Source organism: Dendropsophus ebraccatus, chromosome 2, assembly GCF_027789765.1.
Source record: "Dendropsophus ebraccatus isolate aDenEbr1 chromosome 2, aDenEbr1.pat, whole genome shotgun sequence".
NCBI classification, from domain to species: Eukaryota; Metazoa; Chordata; class Amphibia; order Anura; family Hylidae; genus Dendropsophus; species Dendropsophus ebraccatus.
Genome location: NC_091455.1, coordinates 208,806,433 through 208,832,797, shown reverse-complemented (window position 1 = coordinate 208,832,797; position 26,365 = coordinate 208,806,433). Strand labels below are relative to the sequence as shown.

Here is a 26,365-nt window from a genome sequence, read left to right as displayed (position 1 = left end):
TCATTTATTACCGAGCCCCGTGCCGTCCATGATGGCGCTGAAGTCTTATAATGAAGGTCACACTGTCCTCTGCCGTGACAGATGACATCATTAGACTCCGATTCTACTGGAAACCTAAATCACAGATGCTCCCCAGCGGACGGCCTCCCATCCTGACATTTGTGCCTTGTCAGGGACGGCCATGTGTGACATCCCGCTAGAAGAAAACAGATTTTGATTAATTCATTGTCAGATCAGATGTAAATCAATATTAATACGAGTCCAGGTCGATCCCCAGGATTCCGCTTGGCGGACGACATAGATCATGTGTCTGACTTACATTGTCATTCTCGTTCCCTTATTATTGGCTCTGTATACTCTATACTTTGTATACCAACCCATTCCCACGACCCATAGACCATCTCCTTAATAACAATGCAGTTCCGCCACATAGTGGGTCCGACACATGTTCTATACTATATACTATTGCACCTAAAATAATAAAAAATATTTTACAAACAATCATAATAAAAAGCTCAGAGCTCAGTGTATGCAGCTCACATGCAGACCTATGGTTTCCATAGTACAAGTTGTCTGATCTTGGAAGTCGTGTGTCGCTCCTTCTTCTTAATAGAAGAGGTGTAGGGACGGTTTTATAGAAAATGGGGCCCTAAACCACCATCAAACTACAGCCCCAATATTTACCATTTTAGACACTTTTATGATAATATTCAGCAACTAAATAATACTGCCATATAGTTTCCATGTACTACTGCTACTCTATTCACATATGAAACTTGCTGCTTAATAATATTTAACATCTGAATAAACCTTACATTTAGTTCTCAAATAATATTTAAATCAGGTTTTAAATAGTACTGACATAAAATTAAACACAATACTGCCACATACTTTCCATATTATACTGCTACATATCGTACAACTAATATTCAGCACCTATATAATACTGCCACATACTTTCCATATAATACTGCTACATATTTTACAAATAATCTCTAAAATTTCTATAATACTGCTGTATAGTTCCTAGTTAATACTGCTGCATATTGCAGAAATATAATTCAGCATACATATAAATATATATATAATGCTGCTACATATAAGAAAAATAATATTCAGCATCTATATAATACTGCCACATACTTTCTATTTAATACTGTTACATATAGTACAGATAATATTCAGCATCTATATAATACTGCCACATACTTTAAATATAATACTGTTACATAAAGCACAGATTATATTCAGCAACTATATAAAACTGCCACACACTTTCCATATAATACATATAGTTATATATATATATATAAGACTAATAATATTCAGCATCTATGTAACACTGCCACATAATTTCCACATTATACCGCTACACATAGTACAAATAATATTCAGCATCTATATAATACTGCCACACACTTTCCATATAATACTATTAAAATATAGCACAAATGATATTCAGAATCTATATAATACTGCCACATAGCTTCCATATTATACTGCTACATATAGTACAAATAATATTCAGCATTTATATAATACTGCCACATAGTTTCCATATAATACTGTTTACAAATACAAATAATATTATGAATATATATAGTACTGCCTTATACTTTCCATATAATACTGCTACATATAGTACAAATAATATTCAGCATCTCTATAATACTGCCACATACTTTTCATATTATACTGCTACATATAAGACAAATATTCAGCATCTATATAATACTGCCACATACTTTCCATATAATACTGCTACATATCAAACAAATAATATTCAGCATCTTCTACTTTGCTTGTTCCTGTGATTCTTGGGTCCCTAGGAGAGAGGGGTGTCAGGTAATGTAGGGGGTGAGTACAACAGGGATCTGAGCCAATAGCTGAAGAGCAGGAAGTGATGTCAGAGAAGTGGGCGTGGTTTTGACTATAGTAACACACCTGATGGAACTGATGATAAGAGGGGCCTGTATGGGTGACCTTGCATTCTGTGACACTTGCGTCTCTTATAATCTCTCAAATAAAAGCTAAGCGGTAGTTTATCCCGTATATAAATGTTTCTAGTGGAGCCGCCATCCCCTGACACAGATTTACACCGCCCCCCGGACATAATAAATGTCCCTTTCATGGGGTTTCTGCACAGAGAACAGGAACAGAGAGGACACATTAATCTTACATTAAAAAGAAATTATCTTTAATTATGGAAGTAAGTAAATATCCAGCCCGGCCGTAAATCACCAGCGACGGACGATGGCTGCACAATGGAGGCCTGGAGGGAACGCAGTGTGTACGGCCAGGTGACCGCCGATCAATAGGGTTCATGGTGATGTGTGCACATCCAGGGCGGTGGAGGGGGAAGACACGGTGTGAAGGCTTCAAGGGCAAATCCTACCAATACTAGAGGGTTAAAGGGGTTATCCAGTGTTAGAAAAACATGGCCGCTTTCTTCCAGAGACAGCACCGCTCTTGTTTCCAGTATGGATGCAGGTTTTGACACTCAGTTTAATTAAAGTAGATGATGTTTAAAGGGGTAGTTCTTTCAAAAGAACTGGTGCCAGAAATATGTAATTTACTTCTATTAAAAAATCTTAAGTCTTCCAGTACTTAACAGCTGCTGTATGTCCTGCAGGAAGTGGTTTGTTTCCCACTAAGCTTCAGCAAAAGGGGAAATGGACCTTTAGGCTATGTTCCCACAGCGTAAGAGACCGGCCATTCTGTGACTCTGGCCAGAGCGCATACCATGTGTATACGCTCCGGCCGGGATCCCATAGACGGCTATGTAACATATATTTCCGTAATAATCACAGCTGTTGTACAACGGCCGTGGTTTTACGAAAATATACGTTGTGTGAACATAGCCTTAAGATGCCTTTGGGCCTGGAGAGGAAGGGAAAGTTTGTGGGGGGGGGTCACTTTTTTTAAGGAAAGCAACATATCACACAGAAAACAAAAGACAGGATGGGGAGAGGAGGGGGATGGAGCTGCAGTGTTTCTCTTTTCAGGTTATGTGTAGGGCCTCTGGACATCAGAAATGGGGGTCCCCTACTCGGAGTTCTTACTTGGTTTTCCATAGACCCCAAACGACATGGAGTGAAGATGGTGCTGTACTACCGGGACCTCAAACTGTGGCCCTTTAGCTGCTGCAAACCTACAATTCCCCTGCTGTAGTCCAGCAGTCTATGTCCTATGATTCCTATGTTGATGCAGAGGTAGAGACAAAGGAAGCGCCCATGCTGGGGGACACAGACTATCACAGGTGGGGTCAGGTGAAGAGCCATACTCTTCGGTTGTATCTCATTGTGCTTTGCAGCTAATAGGCGGCGTGTTGTTTCCAGCCGTGAAGCAAACGCTGTGTGTGATGGATGAGATTCACAGCATCAACCTGGAGCGTAAAATGCAACTGATTCACAGGAGGTCACATACACAAGAGATGAGATAGATATATATATATATATATATATATATATATATATATATATACACACTATATATATATATACATCCCCTGTCCCACCCAAAAAACAAACAAACAAAAAATCTGCCCAGTGTATTGTTATCACAGGGCGGTAGATTTGTCCACAGATCTCTGAGACCCGGGGGACGTCATTCCCCTATAGCAGTGTGAGTGGTGTGGCTGTGTATTTAGTCATTGTCACAGTTCTGTACAGTGGTCTGATATATGGAGGAGGGAGATAAAGTTATACGTGTGACAGTCCCGCCATCTGTCAGGGAAACTGCGACGCTGTGACGTTATATCAAACGGCTCAGGATGTTACACAGCGGTAAGAGGAGGACGGTCAGTGTAACCCTGCACTCTCAGTTTTGGATCTATTTGTTGTTTGGTTTATTATCAAAGAAAAAGTTTTCTGATTTCTATAATGAAATAAATAATAATAATAATAATAATAATAATAATAATATAGATTATAATAACAATAACATTAATAATATTAATAATAATAAAAATAATAATAATATAGATAATAATAATAATAATATAGATAATAATGATATATAGATAATGATAATAACATTAATAATAATAATGATAATAATAATAATAATAATAATAATAAATAATAATAACATAAAAAATAGGAATTATAATATTGCCATTACAGTACAGAGCAGGATGCTGGTTGGCTCCTTAGTACTGGTGAGAGGCAATAATTACAAAGGGTAACCTCCTCTTCAGGAGAGCTGTCTGTCTTGGTTTAAAGGGAAACTCTGGCGAAATTTTTTTTTTTTTTTTTTGCAAATCAACTGCTGTCAGAAAGTTATACAGATTTGTAATTTACTTTGGTTTAAAAATCTCCAGTTTTCCAGTACTTATCAGCTACTGTATGTCCTGCAGGAAGTGTTGTATTTAGAGATGAGCGAACCTGGAGCATGCTCGAGTCGATCCGAACCCGAACTTTCAGCATTTGATTAGCGGTGGCTGCTGAAGTTGGATAAAGCCCTATGGCTATGTGGAAAACATGGATATAGTCATTGGCTGTATCCATGTTTTCCAGACAACCTTAGAGCTTTATCCAAGTTCAGCAGCCCCCGCTAATCAAATGACGAACGTTCAGGTTCGGATCGACTCGAACCTGAACCCGGTTCGCTCATCTCTAGTTGTATACTTTCCAGTCTGACACAGTGCTCTCTGCTGCCACCTCTGTCCATGTCAGGAACTGTCCAGAGCAGGAGCAAATCCCCATAGAAAACCTCTGCTGTTCTGGACAGTTCCTGACATGGACAGAGGTGGCAGCAGAGAGCACTGTGTCAGATTGGAGAGAATACGCCACTTCCTGCAGGACATACAGTAGCTGATAAGTACCGGAGGACTTAGGATTTTTTAATAGAAGAAATTTACAAATCTTTAAAACTTTCTGATACCAGTTGATTTGGAAACATTTTTATCTCTCTGGAGTGCTCCATTGAAGGCTTTATAAAACACCATTCACTTACATTGCACTTTGCTGCAGATCTGCTCTGTGTGAACACGGCCATAGCTTCCACCTCCTGCACTAAAGAGGCCGGAAACAGCTGCACCTGGCGGAATAAATAGCAGTTTAATGTTATGCGGCTCCATTGTGCGCTTTACTTATTTATCTGTGTCTATCTGCTTATCCGCAGTTTATTAAATTCATCACTTTACACACTTGAAAGGGGGGAATAGCTGCAAGGGATATGTTATTATTAAAACCAGGGCGATCCGGTTGCCATGGGAATACAATATGTAACAGTGATGAAAAAAAACTAAGTTTCAAAGCCTTTTTTTATGAAATGATGTTACTAATTATTAGTGCGGCGGTAATGAGCGAAGATTTATTAGAATTGGCAATCTGAACATAACAAAGGCTTCCAAAGCGGCTTTGAAGGGAAACACAAGGTGATAGGAGGAAGAACAAGGTCTCCACCTGGAGGCAATGAGGGGTAGTGCAGTTATTCAATGGAGACTAGATTATTTTTATTTTTACTTTTATATAGCGCACACATATTCCGCAGAGCTGTACAGCAACTATTCTCAATAACAATGTAAGGCCCCCTTCACACGTCCGGAAAATCTGTCCGGATTTCCTATCAGGAAATCCGGACGGATTTCCGGACTCATAGACTAACATTAGACACGGACACCCTTCCGGATTTTTCCGGAAGGGTGTCTGTTCCGGAAAATAGGACCGGATTTTTTAGATCCTGTCCTATTTTCGTCCGGAAATCCGGCACAGACGCCGGATGTATATCAGGAAAGTGCCCGCGATTCCGGACTGGTAGAGAGCAAGCCCCGGCCGCCGTCCGATCACCCGCACACCCCCATCCCCCCCGCACCGCACCGCACACTCTGCCCGGCACTACAGGGCTGGCCGGCCAGAGTGCGGTGCAGATCCCCCCCCCCCCCCGCCGCCGCCTAACCCCCAGTACCCGCTAGCCCCCGACAACCACCCCGCGCCCCCATACCCGCCGCCGCCGCTCACCACCGGAACACCGGCTCTCTTGCATCTGACCCTCTTCCCCCCCCCGCCCCCCCCCCCCCCCGGGAACTCACCACCGGGCCGCCCGCCGGATGCTCCACACCTCCGACCGCCGCCGCTGCCCGGACCTCAGTACTGCACTCTGACCCGGACCCGGACCCCAACCTCGCAGCCCCGACAGAGCAGGATCCGGGACAGGTGAGATTACCCCTTAGGACTACTACTCCCACCATGCTCTGCTGGCAGGCCATGATGGGAGTTGTAGTTCTGCAGCCTGTGGCCATCCAGGTTGCAGAAGTACAACTCCCATCATGGCTCTGCTGGCAGGCCATGATGGGAGTTGTAGTTCTGTAGCCTGTGGCCATCCAGGTTGCAGACGTACAACTCCCATCATGCCTTGCTGACAGGCCATGATGGGAATTGTAGTTCTGCAGTCTGTGGCCATCCAGGTTGCAGACGTACAACTCCCATCATGCCTTGCTGACAGGCCATGATGGGAGTTGTAGTTCTGCAGCCTGTGGCCATCCAGGTACACGGGTACCTGTGATTTATGTTGGCATACTAGACAATATTATCTCATCAGGAAATCCTGAAGGTTTTTCCTGATGGTTTCCTGATGGTAAAAACGGATTACTGTCAGGAAATCCTGATACTTTCCTGATGACATTTGAGGTCTCCTGATCAGGATTTCCTGACAATAAAAACTGACATGGACGTGTGAATGGGGCCTAAATGTCAGTATGTTTCTCGAGAGTGGGGGGAAATTAATGCAATTATATGGAGAAAATACAGTCACATGTAGAATTTGGACTGGTCAAAAGTACATAGTGCACAGTGTATAGTATATAGTGCATAGTGTATAGTACATAGCATATAGTGCATAGTGTATAGAACATAGTGCATGTATAGCATATAGTACATAGTGCATAGTATATAGTACATAGTGCATAGTATATAGTGCATAGTGTGTAGTATATAGTGCATAGTATGTAGTATATAATGCATAGTGTATAGTATATAGTGCATAGTGTGTAGTATATAGTGCATAGTGTGTAGTACATAGTGCAGTGTATAGTATATAATGCATAGTGTATAGTATATAGTACATAGTGTATAGTATATAGTGCATAGTGTGTAGTATATAGTGCATAGTGTGTAGTATATAGTACACTGAGCATAGTGTATAGTACATAGTGTGTAGTATATAGTACATAGAGCATAGTGTATAGTACAGAGTGTGTAGTATATAGCGCATAGTGTGTAGTATATAGTGCATAGTATGTAGTATATAATGCATAGTGTATAGTACATAGTGCATAGTGTATAGTATTTAGTACATAGGGTGTAGTACATAGTGCATAGTGTATAGTATATAATGCATAGTGTATAGTTTATAGTGCATAGTGTGTAGTATATAGTGCATAGTGTGTAGTACATAGTGCATAGTGTGTAGTATATAATGCATAGTGTATAGTATATAGTACATAGTGTATAGTATATAGTGCATAGTGTGTAGTATATAGTGCATAGTGTGTAGTATATAGTACACTGAGCATAGTGTATAGTACATAGTGTGTAGTATATAGTACATAGAGCATAGTGTATAGTACATAGTGTGTAGTATATAGTACATATATGATGAGTTTAGCACTGGTGAGGCGTCACATAAAGTACAGTACTGTATACGATAGCTTATACAGTACAGTAGTAGTACAGTCAGTGCACCACCATCTCCCATCCTGTACTGTATAAGACTGCTGGAGTGCATATACAGTACAGTAGTAGTACAGTCAGTGCACCGCCATCTCCCATCCTGTACTGTATAAGACTGCTAGAGTGCATATACAGTACAGTAGTAGTACAGTCAGTGCACCACCATCTCCCATCCTGTACTGTATAAGATTTCTGGAGTGCATATACAGTACAGTAGTAGTACAGTCAGTGCACCGCCATCTCCCATCCTGTCCAGTATAAGACTGCTGGAGTGCATATACAGTAAGTAGTAGTACAGTCAGTGCACCGCCATCTCCCATCCTGTACAGTACTGTATAAGGCTGGGTTCACACTACGTATACTTCAGTCAGTATTGTGGTCCTCCCAAAACCAGGAGTGGGTTGAAAACACAGAAAGGATCTGTTCACACAATGGTTTAATTGAGTGGATGGCCGCCATTTAATGGCAAATATGTGCTGTTATTTTAAAACAACGGCTGTAATATTGAAATAATGGCCGTTATTTACTGTTATATGGCGGCCATCCACTCAATTTCACCATTGTGTGATCATAGCCTTTCTGTGTTTTTAATCCACTCCTGGTTTTGGTTGCAATATGAGGACCACAATACTGACTGAAATATACGTAGTGTGAACCCAGCCTAAGACTGCTGGAGTGCATATACAGCACAGTAGTAGTACAGGCAGTGCACCACCATCTCCCATCCTGTACTGTATAAGATTGCTGGAGTGCATATACAGTACAGTAGTAGTACAGTCAGTGCACCACCATCTCCCATCCTGTATTGTATAAGATTGCTGGAGTGCATATACAGTACAGTAGTAGTACAGGCAGTGCATCACTGTCTCCCATCCATTACAGTGCTGGGGTAGGGGGACTCTATACAGTAAAGGATGGGTGAGGAGTCGGTGACTACTGTACTATAACTGATGGTTTTGTTGAATGTTTCTTGTGTATATTGTCCTGTACTGTATATAGTGCTGCTCTGTTCTGTACTGTGGTGATTAAACTGGGCACTTATCAATGTAATATATGTGTACTATAGGTAATTATTGGTGGGTGCTGGAACCAATTAAACACATTTGCATTATTTTCTATGGGAAGACAATGCTCGGTTCTCAAACTGCCTTCCGGAACCAATTAGGTTTGAGAACCGAGGTACCACTGTATGTTTATAAAATATTAGACCCGCATATAAATTAATATAAACAAATGACAATGACTATCAGAGGTGGTGTAGACCCGCAGCAGGGGGGGAGCACAGGCTGGAAACAGACAATACTATTATATGCACATTGTACATTGCCCCGATGTGAGTTTTCTTAAAGGGCTAAGTGCATAGTGCAAAGGTATACAACCCAGACAGAGGCAAAATATGCAAGAAGCCCCCCAGGATATCAACAGGTAATGATGCAAAGTAAATACAAATCACTACAGGGACATACACAGTAATCCATCTGTATGCGCTCCCCACACTCACTACTTTTTTTCCTTTTTTTTCTGTGTACATACAACATACGGACAATGGCCGTTGTTGCATTGAAAATTGCATTGCAATCAAAGCACAACGGCTGGAAATAATTGAAAACATAGCAAACAACGTCCATTGTAGAATACAAGGGCCGTCCTTTTCATAAAAAGTACGTTTCGTGAAAATAGCCTTAAAAGGTGACTGTCGTGTTTTGTTTGTTCCCCCCCCCCTCAGAAATCAATAGTCCAAGTGATTTTAAGAAACTTTGTAATTGGGTTTATAAGGCAAATATGTCATTATCTGCATTCACAAAGACTTTCCACAGGTCCCCCCTCCCCCCCTCTCATTCACTGCTCATTATCAGGAAATCTCAACTCTCTTACATCAGTCAGGCCCTGTGTAATCTATGGAGAGGGGAGGGGGAGGAGGGAGATTAGTCGCAGTAGAGAACAAAGGATTACACAGCGGGACCTGTGTGTGAGCCTGTATTCAGAGGTCAGTGCTGACTGTCAGAGGAGATAGCCCGGGGATGTAGCTGTAAATTAACTCTTTGTTGTCCTGTTTTGGTGCCTCATCTCCCTACACCCCTCCCCTCTCCATAGAGAACCATGATAAAAATGCATTTTTCGGCTAATAACCCAATTACAAAGTTTCTTAAAATCGCCTGTACTATTGATTTCTGCAAAAAAATGTAAACAACAGTGACACTTTAAGTATTACCCAAGTATAGAATGGCTCCGGCATGGAGAAGCTGGTGCCGCAGACCTTTCTTTGAACCGGAGGTGGGCCGGCATTCCCCCAGTAGTAGGCTCCATTAGAATCAATCGAGCAACGTCACAGAGAGACGGCCGTTCTATACATGGGTAATAGCGAATGTACCTGATGGTACATGGTATTGTATCTGCTATTTCCAGCCCATGATTCCCCTCTGCTGCAGGTCTGTTCCCCCTCTGATATTCATTGTATTTTTTTTTTATACATATATATATTTTTATGTTAATAAGGAGTATGCTTTTATAATGTAATTTATGTTGCTTGGCCCATATATTAACCCTTTAAGGACGGGGCCCATTTTCGTTTTTACGTTTTCGGTTTTTCCTCCTTGTGTTTAAAAGGTCATAGCACTTGCATTTTTCCACCTAGAAACCCACATGACCCCTTATTTTTTGCGTCACTAATTGTACTTTGCAATTACAGGCTGAATTTTTGCATAAAGTACACTGCGAAACCAGAAAAGAATTCAAAGTGTGGTGAAATTGAAAAAAAAAAAGCATTTCTTTTATTTGGGGGAAATGTGTTTTTACGCCATTCGCCCTGGGGTAAAACTGACTTGTTATGCATGTTCCTCAAGTTGTTACGATTAAAACGATATATAACATGTATAACTTATATTGTATCGGATGGCCTGTAAAAAATTCAAACCGTTGTTAACCAATATACGTTCCTTAAAATCGCTCCATTCCCAGGCTTATAGCGCTTTTATCCTTTGGTCTATGGGGCTGTGCGAGGTGTCATTTTTTGCGCCATGATGTGATCTTTCTATCAGTACCTTGATTGCCCATATACGTCTTTTTGATCGCTTTTTATTAAATTTTTTCTGGATTTGATGCGACCAAAAATGCTCAATTTTGCACTTTGGGATTTTTTTGCGCTGACGCCGTTTACCGTGCGAGATCAGGAATGTGATTAATTAATAGTTCGGGCGATTACGCACGCGGCGATAGCAAACATGTTTATTTATTTGTTTACTTTTATTTAAAACCTGGGAAAAGGGGGGTGATTCAGACTTTTATTAGGGGAGGGGGCTTTTTACTATAAACAACACTTTTTTTTTTTTTTTTACACATATACTAGAAGCCCCCCTGGGGGACTTCTAGTATATACACTTGGATCTCTCATTGAGATCTCTGCAGCATAGATATGCTGCAGAGATCCATGAGATCGGCACTCGTTTGCTTTCGGCTGCTGCAGCCGAAAACGAACGAGTGCCGAGCCGAGGACGGCGCCATCTTGGACGCGTCCCCGGCCGGCATCAGTAACGGAGATCGCTCCTCCGGGACAAGGTCCCGGAGGAGCGATCTCCCCCACTAGACCCCAGGGAAACGTTGCCTCCGGTTATCGGAGGCAGCTGTCAACTTTGACAGCTGCCTCCGATTAGCTAATTAGGGGGCACGGCGATCAGACCGTGCCCGCTAATAGCAGCGGTCCCGAGCACCCGGGATCGCGGCACTTCAAAGCGGGGCCGCCGCGCGGCCCCGCTTTGAAGTGCAAGTGAGGACATATGACGTAGGGGTACGTCATATGTCCTTAAGAGGTTAAATTAAATATCAATTAAATTTGCAGAGGACATGTGACCCTGGTCTTAAATACTGTGTCCTCAGCCCACACTGCACCTTGCTCTCTCCATATATATATATATATATATATATATATATATATATATATATACACACACACACGTATATACTGTGTCCTCAGCCCACGCTGCACCTTGCTCTCTCCATATATATATATATATATATATATACACGTATATACTGTGTCCTCAGCCCACTGCACCTTGCTCTCTCCATATATATATATATATATATACACGTATATACTGTGTCCTCAGCCCACGCTGCACCTTGCTCTCTCCATATATATATATATATATATATATATATATATATATATATACACGTATATACTGTGTCCTCAGCCCACGCTGCACCTTGCTCTCTCCATATATATATATATATATATATATATATATATATATATATACACGTATATACTGTGTCCTCAGTCCACACTGTACCTTGCTCTCTCCATATATATATATATATATACACACGTATATACTGTGTCCTCAGCCCACACTGCACCTTGCTCTCTCCATATATATATATATATATATATATATACACACACACGTATATACTGTGCCCTCGGCCCACACTGCACCTTGCTCTCTCCATATATATATATATATATATATATATATATATATATATATATATATATATATATATATATATATATATACACACGTATATACTGTGTCCTCAGCCCACACTGCACCTTGCTCTCTCCTCATACAGATGACTGTGAGTCACACTCTCTATGTGTTTGGCGGTGTGACTAGGTTTGTCCCGTGCGCCTCCCCGTAGTGTGTGACGTCACCGCAGGCCTTCCATAACACACAGAGCGGCCGGGCAGACAGGACACACAGGGGCCGGGAGAGTCGCCAGCTGGGAGCACAGTGATCCGTAACGGTCAGTGACGTCACCACATAAGATACTTTGTATCCCGCCGGCTCCGCTACATTGTATCAGTCACCTCCGGCAGAGACAACAGGGAGGGGGAGGGGCCCGGAGCTGTGTCAGCTGCCCAGAGCCCCCCGCCCCCTCCTGCTGCTGCTGGGGGAGAACTACAAGTCCCAGCAGGAATGAGCAGCTTTCTGGGACTTGTAGTCCTACAGAGACTGGACTGTCACAGCTCCCTGACGTTGTTTCCCCTCATAGTCTCAGCTATAGGTGACTCCTACCCCACTGAGAGAACTACAACCCCCACAGTGACTGGCCTGCATGCTGAGACTTGTAGTCCCACAGCTGCTGGTAACAATCAGATCTTGGTTTATAGCCCTGGAGATTCTGCTCTCCACCTCTCACCTGGATTGTTGATTTAAAGGGATGATCCACACAGCACCTGCAAGTCGCTCCCCCCCCCCCCCCTGGTGTGTCCTCTGGGGTGACTATGCCCCCCCTCCCCCTGGTGTGTTCTCTGGGGTGACTATGCCCCCCCTCCCCCTGGTGTGTTCTCTGGGGTGACTATGCCCCCCCTCCCCCTGGTGTGTTCTCTGGGGTGACTATGCCCCCCCTCCCCCTGGTGTGTTCTCTGGGGTGACTATGCCCCCCCTCCCCCTGGTGTGTTCTCTGGGGTGACTGTGCCCCCCTCCCCTCCCCCTAGTGTGTTCTCTGGGGTGACTGTGCCCCCCCTCCCCCTAGTGTGCTCTCTGGGCTGACTGTGGCCCCCCCCCCTCCCCCTGGTGTGTTCTCTGGGGTGACTGTGGCCCCCCCCCCCTCCCCCTGGTGTGTTCTCTGGGGTGACTGTGCCCCCCCTCCCCCTCGTGTGTTCTCTGGGGTGACTGTGCCCCCCCCCCCTCCCCCTAGTGTGCTCTCTGGGGTGACTGTGCCCCCCCTCCCCCTGGTGTGTTCTCTGGGGTGACTGTGCCCCCCCCCCCTCCCCCTGGTGTGTTCTCTGGGGTGACTATGCCCCCCCTCCCCCTGGTGTGGTTTCTGGGGTTACTGTGGACCCCCTTTCTCTGTAGATCCCCCTTCTCCTGTGTATTCTTGTACACTATATAGACCCCCATTCTCCTGTGTATTCTTGTACACTATGGCCTGGATTGCCCCCACACAGGAAGTAGGTCAGAGAATAAGGTCGTTCCTCTCTATATTCATTCTCCTCCACTTCACTCTCTTGCAGTTTTCGCTATGGGGAAGTCGTACTCTCACATGCCGCCGCACGCGTCTAAGGACGGGCTGAACGAGACGTCTCTCCCCTCTGAGGACACCAGCGCTCTCGTTCAGTCGGACACTCATGAGGAGAGCAGGAATGGAGATGTTTCCCATTTCCCGTATGTGGAGTTCACCGGCAAGGACAGTGTGACCTGCGCCACGTGCCAAGGGACCGGCCGTATACCAAGAGGTGGGCAGTGGGGGTCATTCACTAAGGCTTCACTATCCTTATTTCTCAGCCAGAGCGGATACAAAGAGCACCTCTCTCTCCCGGACCGGTCCTTTCCTGCATTACACAGACAGACCATTAATATGAATGGGCACTGTGCAATGCTGTATTTCCCCAGTGGTGGCGCTGCATGGAGATTGAGCACTTCCTGCCAGGTTTCCTCACAGATCACATGTGATCGCTGGCAGATCGAGCAGTGGGACATCTAGTGATCAGCTTATTGTTGGGGGATCATAAAGAATCTGGGGACACTTGATGGTTACTGATCCTAGTGATCCTAGCGATCAGCTGTAATCCTGGTGAGAAGTCTTCAGTTTCCCTGCAGCACCACCACAGGAGAAACGTGGTATTGCACCGTTTCATCCTCATCATTGGGCTTTCTGTGTAATATATGGACATGTTGCACCCTCAAGAGTCAGAGTTTCTCTTAGTATCTGTTCTTGACTTTAGCTTAGATGAGGTCCTTGAACAGTAGCCCCCCTTTCAGGTAACAGAGGTTCAGGGAAGCCCCTATAGATAAAGATTGTCCAGAGAGTAGGAGGAGGACTGCCTAAAATATGCATCCATGGCTGAGTAACTTTACTATACTTATACTTTGCATCACTTGTTTTTTGCCAGTCTTCTATATTTCATTTACCTCCAGAGCTGCATTCAGAGTTCAGCTGGCTGCAGACGGCTTTATAGTACAGAGATAAGGACACTTTACCATCCATCATGTTTACATTAGTGGCCACAGACATGTGACCCTTGCACAGTGCACACCCTTTACACTGACTCTATTACAATGCCGGACTAGTCAGACTGGGTGCAGAGCGGCCTACACCTTTCTATCTATAGAAGGTAACAGGTGCCTTATAAGCTGCACATTGGAGAATGATGGCTGCCTGGGGAATCTATGATTGTGGCAGACGGGCGATATATTTGTTTTATTTTACATCCATATACCCCATCCCTAATAAATTCTTCACAACATTGTACAAATTCTGCTAGATTTCGTTTTTTGTTTGTTTTTCCTTCTTTTTTATTATTATTATTTATTTTATTTTTTTTTTATTTTTTTTGAGAACTTGGTTTTGAAACATCTGGTTGTGCAGGGGATGAGGGAAGTGTGGAAATCCTTGTGAAAGCTGAGACATTACCAGTAAGGTTCTTGTTTAGCTTTGTATAGAAAACTCCAGATCATACAACCTCATGAATGATACAGAGTTAATGGGGAGGAGGGGGGTCCTGCAGTTATTGGATAGAACGGCTGCAAACAGCGTCTGACGCCAAACATGACAGCAATATTTAAAGGGGTTATAATAAGATTACAATGTATCACCTATCCATAAGATAAATTATAGGTGTATGACCGATGTGGGTCCAACCCCCCCCCCCCCCCAACTACAGCCATCGCAAGGACGGGATCCCAAGTGCCCCTGTTTAAATGGTGGACGGCGATGACCAAGATTATTATTATTATTATTTTATATTATTATTATTTTATTATTATTATTTTTTTATTATTATATATTTTTTTTTTTCATATATTCATTGCCTGGCTTCTGTATTTCAGTATTCGCTCTTACAGGTTGCTTATAAATTGAATTCCCTGTAAGTGAAGCATGTCGGGGGATTATCACTGTGCAGATTATATTTCATGGGGGTAATGTGATTAGAAATGCTTAACTGAGTGTAAGAAGAATGAATGAGCAGAGCCGAGAATGTTAATGCAATGTGACTGGTGGCCGGGTCACATGTTCCTAATACGCGTGTAAACATGAATGGCGCTGTGTATCCTGACTCACACCGCAGCACAATGTTATCGTTTTTACTTTGGGTATTAGTGAAATTCTCTGAATCTGCTATTGGACAAGTGCTCTGGGGTATCAGACACGTCTTTGTCTTATAACATTGTGGACTATGCTGCAGTCACATCATTGGGCCCTGATGACCGGTTAAGGATCCTTGTATATACAACACACATCATGGCTTCTGCTCATAGACACAAACCCCACAGCAAGTCACTACACAAAGAGAAGATTTCTAGTATACAATGGGTATTAAAGGGGAAACAATTCTTTTTCAAATTAAGGGCATGTGCACACTACGGAATCCCGACGGAACACCCACCACGGATGCCTCATCTCCCCTGCTCCCATAGGCTTCATTCTATGGTTTGCTAGATTCTGTCGTCCGCCCAAACAATGAGCGGGTTCATTCTTCGGGCAGACTGCAGAATCTGGCAAACCATAGAATGAAGGCTATGGGAGCAGCAGAGATGCGTGCTGCCGCCAGCATCCGCGAGCAGGTGTGAGCTGCAGAATCCTTGTCAGGTGTTTCGGGATTCCGTAGTGTCCACATATCCTCAGTGATGTCAGAAACATAGAAAGATTTGTAAACTCCTATTTAAAAATCTCCAGTCTTCCAGTACTTATCATCTGCTGTATGTCCTGCAGGAATTGGTGCATACTCTCCAGTCTGACACAGTGCTCTCTGCTGCCACCTCTGTCCATGTCAGGAACTGTCCAGAGCAGCAGAGCACCATAGAAAACCTCTCCTGCTCTGGACAGTTCCTGGCATGGACAGAGGAGGCAGCAGAGAGCACTGTGTCAGACTGGAAAGAAAAGTAAAAAAAAAAAAAAATCACAGGAGTACCCCTTTAACTGTGATGACCTAAACCAGAAGTTTATATAAAAGATTATCAGGAGATGACTACATGTAGACAGAGGGGGAGGAGCTTCGAGATCTGCCTGTAAGTGTTTATACATCTAGGGTCCATATATTTTGGGGATTTGGGAGACTTGTTTCTCCTATTTCTCTACCCAGGCCGACATATCGTGGTGCTTTGTGCCTTTCAAGGATCGCTTTGAATCCTTTATTAAGTCACTTTTTATGATTTTCTTATATTAACAGGTCGGGAAAATCAGCTTGTGGCCCTGATCCCCTACAGCGATCAAAGATTGCGCCCCAGACGGACGTAAGTGACACTGTAGATTTTTTATATATATATATGTGTGTGTGTGTATATAATGTGCCTACAAGTAGTATTCAACCCCCTGCAGGTTTGATAAGTTGCAAATAAGTTAGAGCCTTCAAACTTTAAACAAGAGCAGGATTTATTAACAGATGCATAAATATTACAAACCAAAAAGTTACGTTGCTCAGTTAAATTATAATAAATTTTAAACATAGAAGTGTGGGTCAAATATTATTCAACCCCTAGGTTTAATATTTTTTGGAAAAACCCTTGTTTGCAATTACAGCTAATAATCGTCTTTTATAAGACCTGATCAGGCCGGCACAGGTCTCTGGAGTTATCTTGGCCCACTCCTCCAAGTTATCTAGGTTCTTTGGGTGTCTCATGTGGACTTTAATCTTGAGCTCCTTCCACAAGTTTTCAATTGGGTTAAGGTCAGGAGACTGACTAGGCCACTGCAACACCTTGATTTTTTTTCCCCTCTTGAACCAGGCCTTGGTTTTCTTGGCTGTGTGCTTTGGGTTGTTGTCTTGTTGGAAGATGAAATGACGACCCATCTTAAGATCCTTGATGGAGGAGCGGAGGTTCTTGGCCAAAATCTCCAGGTAGGCCGTGCTATCCATCTTCCCATGGATGCGGACCCAGATGGCCAGGCCCCTTGGCTGAGAAGCAGCCCCACAGCATGATGCTGCCACCACCATGCTTGACTGTAGGGATGGTATTCTTGGGGTCGTATGCAGTGCCATCCAGTCGCCAAACGTCACGTGTGTGGTTGGCACCAAAGGTCTCATCAGACCAGAGAACCTTGAACCAGTCTGTTTTAGAGTCCTCCAAGTGATCATGAGCAAACTGTAGACGAGCCTTGACATGACGCTTTGAAAGTAAAGGAACCTTACGGGCTCGTCTGGAACAGAGACCATTGCTGTGGAGTACGTTACTTATGGTATTGACTGAAACCAATGTCCCCACTGCCATGAGATCTTCCCCGAGCTCCTTCCTTGTTGTCCTTGGGTCAGCCTTGACTCTTCGAACAAGCCTGGCCTTGGCACGGGAGGAAACTTTCAAAGGCCGTGGAAGGCTAACAGTAGTTCCATAAGCTTTCCACTTCCGGATGATGCTCCCAACAGTGGAGACAGGTAGGCCCAACTTCTTGGAAAGGGTTTTGTACCCGTTGCCAGTCTTGTGACCCTCCACGATCTTGTCTCTGATGGCCTTGGAATGCTCCTTTGTCTTTCCCATGTTGACCATGTATGAGTGCTGTTCACAAGTTTGGGGAGGGTCTTAAATAGTCAGAAAAGGCGGGTAAAACAGATAATTAATCCAAACATGTGAAGCTCATTGTTCTTTGTGCCTGAACTAAACAGAATTCTGGTGGTTTTATGGGTTGAATAATAATTGACACTCTGAATAAACTTTTCTCAATTTTAAAAAGCAATAAGCAAAGAAATAACATTCTTTTTTGCTGCAGAGCATTTCACACTTCCAGGCTGATCTACAGTCCAAATGTCACAATGTTAATTCCGAATGTGTAAACCTGCTAAATCTGCAGGGGGTTGAATACTACTTGTAGGCACTGTGTGTGTGTATATACAGTGGTGCCTTGGATTACGAGCATAATCCGTTCCGGGACGGCGCTTGTAATCCAAATCCACTCTTAAACCAAAGCAAATTTTCCCATAAGAAATCATAGAAATGCAGACAATTTGTTCCACACCCCAAAAATAATGATTTATTATTCTGAATAACATGTAAAACAGATGAAACAAACATCTAGAAACAGCAGAATCTGTGATATTATAAGTTACTGTACAGTAATGGAGATGATGGGAAACACAAGGACTGACAGAGACTGCAGGGAGCATGAAGGAATGAGCAGGGCAGATGTGGGCACATACATGCAGCACTCTCTGTCCGGGGAGAGGGGTTACCGCTATGGAGAGATTACCTCCACAGTCCTGTCCCCTGATGTAAGTCCCAGCCAGAAGTGGATCTGCTATGATTTGAAAGGTGAGGAAGACTTCCTGGGTCAGAGTACAGTGCTGTAGACCCCGCTATGCAGACCATGCCCCTCCCCCACTCGCCCTCCCACCCATTACAGGGAGCTCTTAAACCAAATCAAAATTTTGAAAAACTGTGAGCTCTTAAACCAAGTTACTCTTAAACCAAGGTACCACTGTATATGTATATATAAGTTTGGGGTCACATTAAAATGTCCTTATTTTTTAAGGAAAAGCACTGTACTTTTCAATGAAGATAACTTTAAACTAGTCCTAACTTTAAACTAAATCCACTCTATACATTGCTAATGAGGTAAATGACTATTCTAGCTACAAATGTCTGGTTTTTGGTGCAATATCTACATAGGTGTATAGAGGCCCATTTCCAGCAACTATCACTCCAGTCTTCTAATGGTACAATGTGTTTGCTCATTGGCTCAGAAGGCTAATTGATGATTAGAAAACCCTTGTGCAATCATGTTCACACATCTGAAAACAGTCTAGCTCGTTACAGAAGCTACAAAACTGACCTTCCTTTGAGCAGATTGTGTTTCTGGAGCACAATGTCAATGTCAATTAAACGCTCAAAATGGCCAGAAAAAGAGAACTTTCATCTGAAACTCGACAGTCTATTCTTGTTCTTAGAAATAAAGACTATTCCATGCGAGAAATTGCTAAGAAATTGAAGATTTCCTACAACGGTGTGTACTTCTCCATTCAGAGGACAGCACAAACAGGCTCTAACCAGAGTAGAAAAAGAAGTGGGAGGCCGCGTTGCACAACTAAGCAAGAAGATAAGCACATTAGAGTCTCTAGTTTGAGAAACAGACGCCTCACAGGTCCCCAACTGGCATCTTCATTAAATAGTACCCGCAAAACACCAGTGTCACCATCTACAGTGAAGAGGCGGCTGCAGGATTTTGGCCTTCAGGGCAGAATGGCAAAAAAAAGCCATCTGAGACTGGCCAATAAAAGAAAAAGATTAAGATGGGCAAAAGAAGACAGACATTGGACAGAGGAAGACTGGAAAAAAGTGTTGTGGACGGATGAATCCAAGTTTGAGGTGTTTGGATCACAAAGAAGAACGTTTGTGAGACGCAGAACAAATGAGAAGATGCTGGAAGAATGCCTGACGCCATCTGTTATACATGGTGGAGGTCATGTGATGGTCTGGGGTTGGTGCTGGTAAGGTGGGAGATTTGTACAGGGTAAAAGGGATTGTGAATAAGGAAGGCTATCACTCTGCACCGCCATGCCATACCCAGTGGGCAGCGCTTGGTTGGAGCCAATTTCATCCTACAACAGGACAATGACCCTAAACACCTCCAAATTGTGCAAGAACTATTTCCAGCAGAAGCAGCAGCTGGTATTCTATCATAGGTAATGGAGTGGCCAGCGCAGTCACCAGATCTGAACACCATTGAGCTGTTGTGGGAGCAGCTGGACCGTATGGTACGCCAGAAGTGCCCATCCAACCAATCCAACTTGTGGGAGCTGCTTCTAGAAGCGTGGGGGGCAATTTCTCCAGCTTACCCCAACAGATTAATAGCTAGAATGCCAAAGGTGTGCAATGCTGGAATTGCTGCAAAAGGAGGATTCTGGGACGGAAGCAAAGTGTGATGGAAGAACAATGTTATTTCACATACAAATCATTATCTCTAACCTTGTCAATGTCTTGTCTCTATTTTCTATTCATCTCACAACGTATGGTGGTGAAGAAGTGTGACTTTTCATGGAAAACACAAAATAGTTTGGGTGACCCAGAACTTTTGAACGGTAGTGTGTGTGTGTGTGTGTGTATATGTATATATATATATATATATATATATATATATATATATATATATAAAATAATATATTGGTCGAGTTATAGGAACTGTAAAGCAGATAGCTTTCAATTATTTATATATATATATATATATATATAATATATATAAATTTATTTATTTTTTATACGGGCCTGAGGCGGCTCACATTTATTTCATAATCACAGGTGACCATATTACTAAATCTTAAAAAGAAACACAAATGCAGCTAAATCTTTGTCAATTTTGTCACTTTTAATAATTTACTGTTTATAATTTAATCTATTTCCCCCTACAGAAAGCTGTATGTCATGGTATCGGTCATCGTCTGCCTCCTCCTGTCCGGGCTGGCCGTGTTCTTCCTCTTCCCGCGCTCGGTTGACGTGCAGTACGTTGGGGTTAAGGCAGTCGTTGTGACTTACGATGAGAGCGGGCCGTCCGTGTACCTTAACATCACTGTGAGTGTCTCCGTGTTGGTTTTGATAAACTATACATTCTCTAAATTCCGAGGGTCAGTAACATAAGCCGCTTTCCTATTATGTAGCAGAAGCTTAAAGGGGCACTCCAGCATTGCTTTTATCAATCCCCTCCTCGCCCATAGTGAATAAAGCCCTCCTGCCTGGAGTACCCCTTTAATCGATGTCTGCAGGTTTCTCATATACATTTGATTTCAATTCTTCCATATATTTAAGATCTCTGCTCGCTGCCAATGAATGGGAACATTTTCTGCCCTGTATAAAAATGCCATCTTGGGTAAAACTGTACATATTAAATTCCATATATATTTTTTATTTTTTTACTTTGACACCAAAGTGAAACCTTAAACTAAGAATTGTCTGTCCATGCATAGGGAGGTATGAGGGATGTCAGGACCCCCACAGACACAAGGAAAACATACAAAGTCCTAGTACCCTTAGTTGGATTGAAACCCAAATACCCAGTAATTTAAAGTCACAGATTTAAAGGGGTACTCCAGCTAAAAAAAAATCTTTCAAATCTGCTGGTGTCAGAAAGTTATACAGATTTGCAATGTACTTCTTTTTAGAAATCTCCAGTCTTCCAGTACTTATCAGCTGCTGTATATCCTGTAGGAAGTGGTGTATTTTCTCCAGTCTGACACAGTGCTCTCTGCTGCCACCTCTGTCCATGTCAGAAACTGTTCAAAGCAGCAGCAAATCCCCATAGGAAACCTCTCCTGCTCTGGACAGTTCCTGACATGGAAAGAGGTGGCAGCACTGTGTCTGACTGGAAAGAATACACCACTTCCTGCAGGACATACAGCAGCTGATAAGTACTGGAAGACTGGAGATTTTTAAATAGAAGTAAATTACAAATCTATGTAACTTTATGAAACCTGTTGATTTGAGAGAAAAACTATTTCATCGGCGTACAACTTTAAGTACTGCACCTCCATGTTGTTGCTTTTTCATCTGTATTCCTTCTCCTCTGCAAAATTATTCTGAAGATGTTAAAGGTGTTATCCAAGATTTTAAAAGAAAAGCTCAGATATTTTCGTGCAAAATTAGTGCCACACCTATGTCCAGGTTGTGTGTGGTATTGCAGTTCGGCCTTCACTTTAATGGAACTGAGCTGCAAAACCCCACTCCCAACCTGTAAGAGAGCATCCATGTTTTTGTGTAGATAAACCCTTTAAGTGTAGGGAAGGATCCAGTTGCACCTTTTGCAGATCCCATTATTTCTGTCCGTCTGATGTCTAACCCCACTGCTTTTCTTGATTTTCTCTTCAGAATACGTTGAATATAACAAACAACAACTTCTACCCTATAGAAGTGGACAATGTCACGGGGCAGGTGCAGTACTATAAAACTGTTATCGGAAAGTCCAAGTTAAACAACGTAACCAAGATCGGACCCCTGGATACAAAACAAGTGAGAAGCCGGAGGTTGATTTGGAGCTCTGTGTTACTGCAGGTTAACGGTGGATTGATGGATTTCCCTGTTATCTTTGCAGATTGACTACACGGTGCCCACGAAAATCGGGAAAGAGTTTGACTACATGTAGTGAGTATTTGTATGATTTGGTGACTTCTGACTTGTTATTGAAGAGAATGTCTGTCTGTGTGGTCAGCCGCCTCTCTAATCCCTGTTATTACAGCAGTGTGAGAGGATACAGCATGTCTACTGCCAGCTGCTTATACTAAAGAGCCAATATATATGTGCATACAGTATGTAATACCCTTCTGCATCACTCATATGACATATTTATTTTTCTCCGCAGCACCTACTGTACCCTGTCAAGTATTAAGGTCCATAATATTGTGGTGAACATGCAGTAAGTATCAGCCTGTCATATACACCCAATATACAACATCATAACTGCTATAATATTGCCCCCTATGTTCAGGAATATAACTACTATAATACTGTCCCCTATGTTCAAGAATATAACTACTATAATACTGTCCCCTATATACAGGAATATAACTACTATAATACTGCTCCTATATACAAGAATATAACTACTATAATAATGTTCCTATATAGAGGAATATAACTACTATAATACTGTCCCCTATGTTCAAGAATATAACTACTATAATACTGTCCCCTATATACAGGAATATAACTACTATAATACTGCTCCTATATTCAAAATTATAACAACTATAATACTGCTCCTATATTCAAAATTATAACAACTATAATACTGCTCTCTATATACAAAAATATAACTACTATAACACTGCTCCTATATACAGGAATATAACTACTATAATACTGCCCCTATATACAGGAATATAATTACTATAATACTGCTCCTATATACAGGAATATAACTGCTATAATACTGCCCCTATATACAGGAATATAACTACTATAATACTGCCCCTATATACAAGAATATGACTACTATAATACTGCTCCTATATACAGGAATATAACTACTATAATACTGCCCCTATATACAAGAATATGACTACTATAATACTGCTCCTATATACAAGAATATAACTACTATAATACTGCCCCTATATACAGGAATATAACTACTATAATACTGCTCCTATATACAAGAATATAACTACTATAATACTACCCCTATGTATAAGAATATAACTACTATAATACTGCTCCTATATACAGGAATATAACTACTATAATACTACCCCTATGTATAAGAATATAACTACTATAATACTGCCCCCTATATACAAGACTATAACTACTATAATACTGCTCCTATATATAAGAATCTAACTACTATAATACTGCTCCTATATATAAGAATATAACTACTATAATACTGCTCCTATATACAGGAATATAACTACTATAATACTGATCCTATATACAGGGATATAACTACTATAATACTGCCCCTACATACAAGAATATAACTACTATAATACTGTTCCTATATACAGGGATATAACTACAATAATACTGCCCCCTATATACAATAATATAACTACTATAATACTGCTCCTATATACAGGAATATAACTACTATACTACTGTCCCCTATGTACAGGTATATTACTATAAGCTGTTGTATACAGCTCTCTGCAGATATAGTAATCTTTCTCCCCTCTGTACAGGGTGACGGTGACCATTTCCTATCTGGGTCACCCAGAGCAGCTTTCCCAGGAGGTGTACCAGTACGTAGACTGCGGAGGGAACGCCACCTACCATCTCGGTCAGTCCAGCTTCACCGTCTTCAAGCAGCCATGAGGCGTCTCGGTTTGGAGAGGCGAGCGGTGTGGAGTTTCTCGCAGCCACCTGTACAGTTTGCCGGTTTCTGTGCAGGTGGAGCAGACGGCATCTAGTTTAGGATCTAACCCTGAGGTCCAGGCCGAGGCTTCTCCGCTCATCGGTCACCTCGTGAGGATCGGCCCCCGGACCACGTGTACATACCTCTGTATATAGTAACCTGTTCTATATGTGTCTAATAGCGCGGTAACACGGTAACGTTACTCATCGTTTTACATTCAGGTTGTGTTTTAAGTAATGATTTTGTTTGTTTGTTTTTTTTTATTTATCCTTTTAGTTTAGTTCTTTGTTTTAGTCCATTATGGATACCATATGTTTTATGTTCTCTTCCTTATGATTTCTTTGCTATGAAGACAATTTCCTTTTTATGTTCTGACACTAAAGAGCCCTTTAAATGACGACGTTCGATAGTCAGAAGGTTGTAGAGCACTTTCTGTGCAGTATCTGTTCCAGAGTGACAACTAATATGGCCGCCATTAAAAGGATTAGTACCAAGGAAAGGGTACATCATCAACTGGTGTCAGAAAGTTATATAGATTTGTAAATTAATTCTATTTAAAAATCTCCAGTCTTCCAGTATTTATCAGCTGCTGTATGTCCTGCAGGAAGTGATGTATTCTTTCCAGTCTGACACAGTGCTCTCTGCTGCCACCTTTGTCCATGTCAGGAATTGTCCAGAGCAGTAGAATCCCCATAAAAATCCTCTCCTGCCCTGGACAGTTCCTGACATGGACAGAGGTGGCAGCAGAGAGCACTGTGTCAGACTGGAAAGGATACACCACTTCCTGTAGGACATACAGCAGCTGATAAGTCCTGGAAGACTAGAGATTTTTTTAAATAGAAGTAAATTAAAAATTTGTATAAATTTCTGACACCAGTCGATTTGCAAAAATTTTTTCACCAGAGTATTCCTTTTAAAGGGATTAAAAAAACATGGCTGCTTTGTTCTGGAAACTACTCCCTTCTTGTCTATGGGATGTGTCTGTTATCCAAGTGGTAAAAGTCTGCTGATCCATAGATATGAATGGAGTTAGAATTAGGGATGGTCCGAACCTGCCGAGGTTCGGGTTCGTATGAACCCGAACGCTCGGCATCAGATTCCTGCCGTCTGCCCGCTCCGTGGAGAGGGTGGATACAGCGGGAGGAACGCCTGGAAAACTGGGATACAGCCTATGGCTATGGCTGTATCCCAGTTTTCCAGGCGGTCCTCCCTCTGGATCTGCCCGCTCAGCGGGAATCATTACCGAGGGTTCGGGTTCGTACGAACCCGAACCGAACTCTGTTCGGACCATCCCTAGTTAGAATCTAGAAGGAAGCAGCCTTGTTTTTCTAAACCTATACACCCCCTTTAAATCTACTAGTTGTGCACTCTGCTAGGGTTACCGTTCAGGTGCCACGAAAAGCCGGAGGACCCAGTGGGAGTCATACTTTGGCTGTCACCCAGAAATTGATGCTTAAAGGTGTTATCTAGAATTAGAAAAAGCACAGCTCCTGTCTTCCAGAAACCGCACCACTCCTGTCCTGAGCTTGGTTGTGGTATTGTAGCCTTGTTCCATTTAAGTAAATGGAGATGAATTGTAATGCCACACACAACCAGGACCGGGGTGGTTCTGTTTTTGCAAGGAAGTAACTGTACTTTTTTTTTTTCCCAATCCTGGACTTCCCCTTTAAGTTTATTAACATATTTGGAATACAAAATGGGAATCTGGTTTGGTTTAGATTTTTTCGTTTTTTGAAAACACTGAGCGCTTCTTTTTACGAAAGCCGCCATGTTTGATTTTTATTTTTTCATTTGGTTAACTGTAGTTGGTTTATCCCTCAGTGGCTGCTAACCCCGTGTAATGATTGCTCCACCCCCTGACCACTTTGTAATTTAAAGGATTATTGGATTTTATTTAATTGTATTTTTTTATTTTATTTTTTTATTTTTATTTTTTTAATCCTTTACATTGTATGGACGGAGTCACGACCCTACTT

At 42.3% G+C, this 26,365-nt stretch overlaps 1 protein-coding gene and 1 long non-coding RNA gene across 2 annotated transcripts; one reads left to right on the top strand and one right to left on the bottom strand.

Moving 5' to 3' along the window:
* LOC138784909 (uncharacterized) lies at window positions 1-12,409 on the bottom strand. Its single transcript, XR_011361974.1, has 3 exons — window positions 12,229-12,409; window positions 4,957-5,040; window positions 1-196 (listed from the first exon to the last, which is right to left on the bottom strand). It is a non-coding gene; the product is annotated as an uncharacterized lncRNA (long non-coding RNA).
* Window positions 12,313-24,987, top strand: TMEM106B (transmembrane protein 106B). Its single transcript, XM_069960612.1, has 8 exons — window positions 12,313-12,422; window positions 13,636-13,857; window positions 16,792-16,855; window positions 20,956-21,115; window positions 22,406-22,546; window positions 22,629-22,678; window positions 22,896-22,949; window positions 24,217-24,987. The coding sequence occupies exons 2-8, from the start codon at window positions 13,644-13,646 to the stop codon at window positions 24,347-24,349; spliced, it is 816 nt and encodes a 271-aa protein (XP_069816713.1). The 5' UTR covers window positions 12,313-12,422; window positions 13,636-13,643; the 3' UTR covers window positions 24,350-24,987.
* Window positions 24,988-26,365: the final 1,378 nt, after the last annotated feature.

Coding starts and splice junctions, on each gene's coding strand:
- TMEM106B (XM_069960612.1), top strand. CDS start 13,644: ATGGGGAAGTCGTACTCTCACATGCCGCCGCACGCGTCTAAGGACGGG. Junction 21,116..22,405: donor CCGTGTACCTTAACATCACT/GTGAGTGTCTCC, acceptor TTTTCTCTTCAG/AATACGTTGAATATAACAAA. Junction 22,679..22,895: donor AAAGAGTTTGACTACATGTA/GTGAGTATTTGT, acceptor TTTTCTCCGCAG/CACCTACTGTACCCTGTCAA.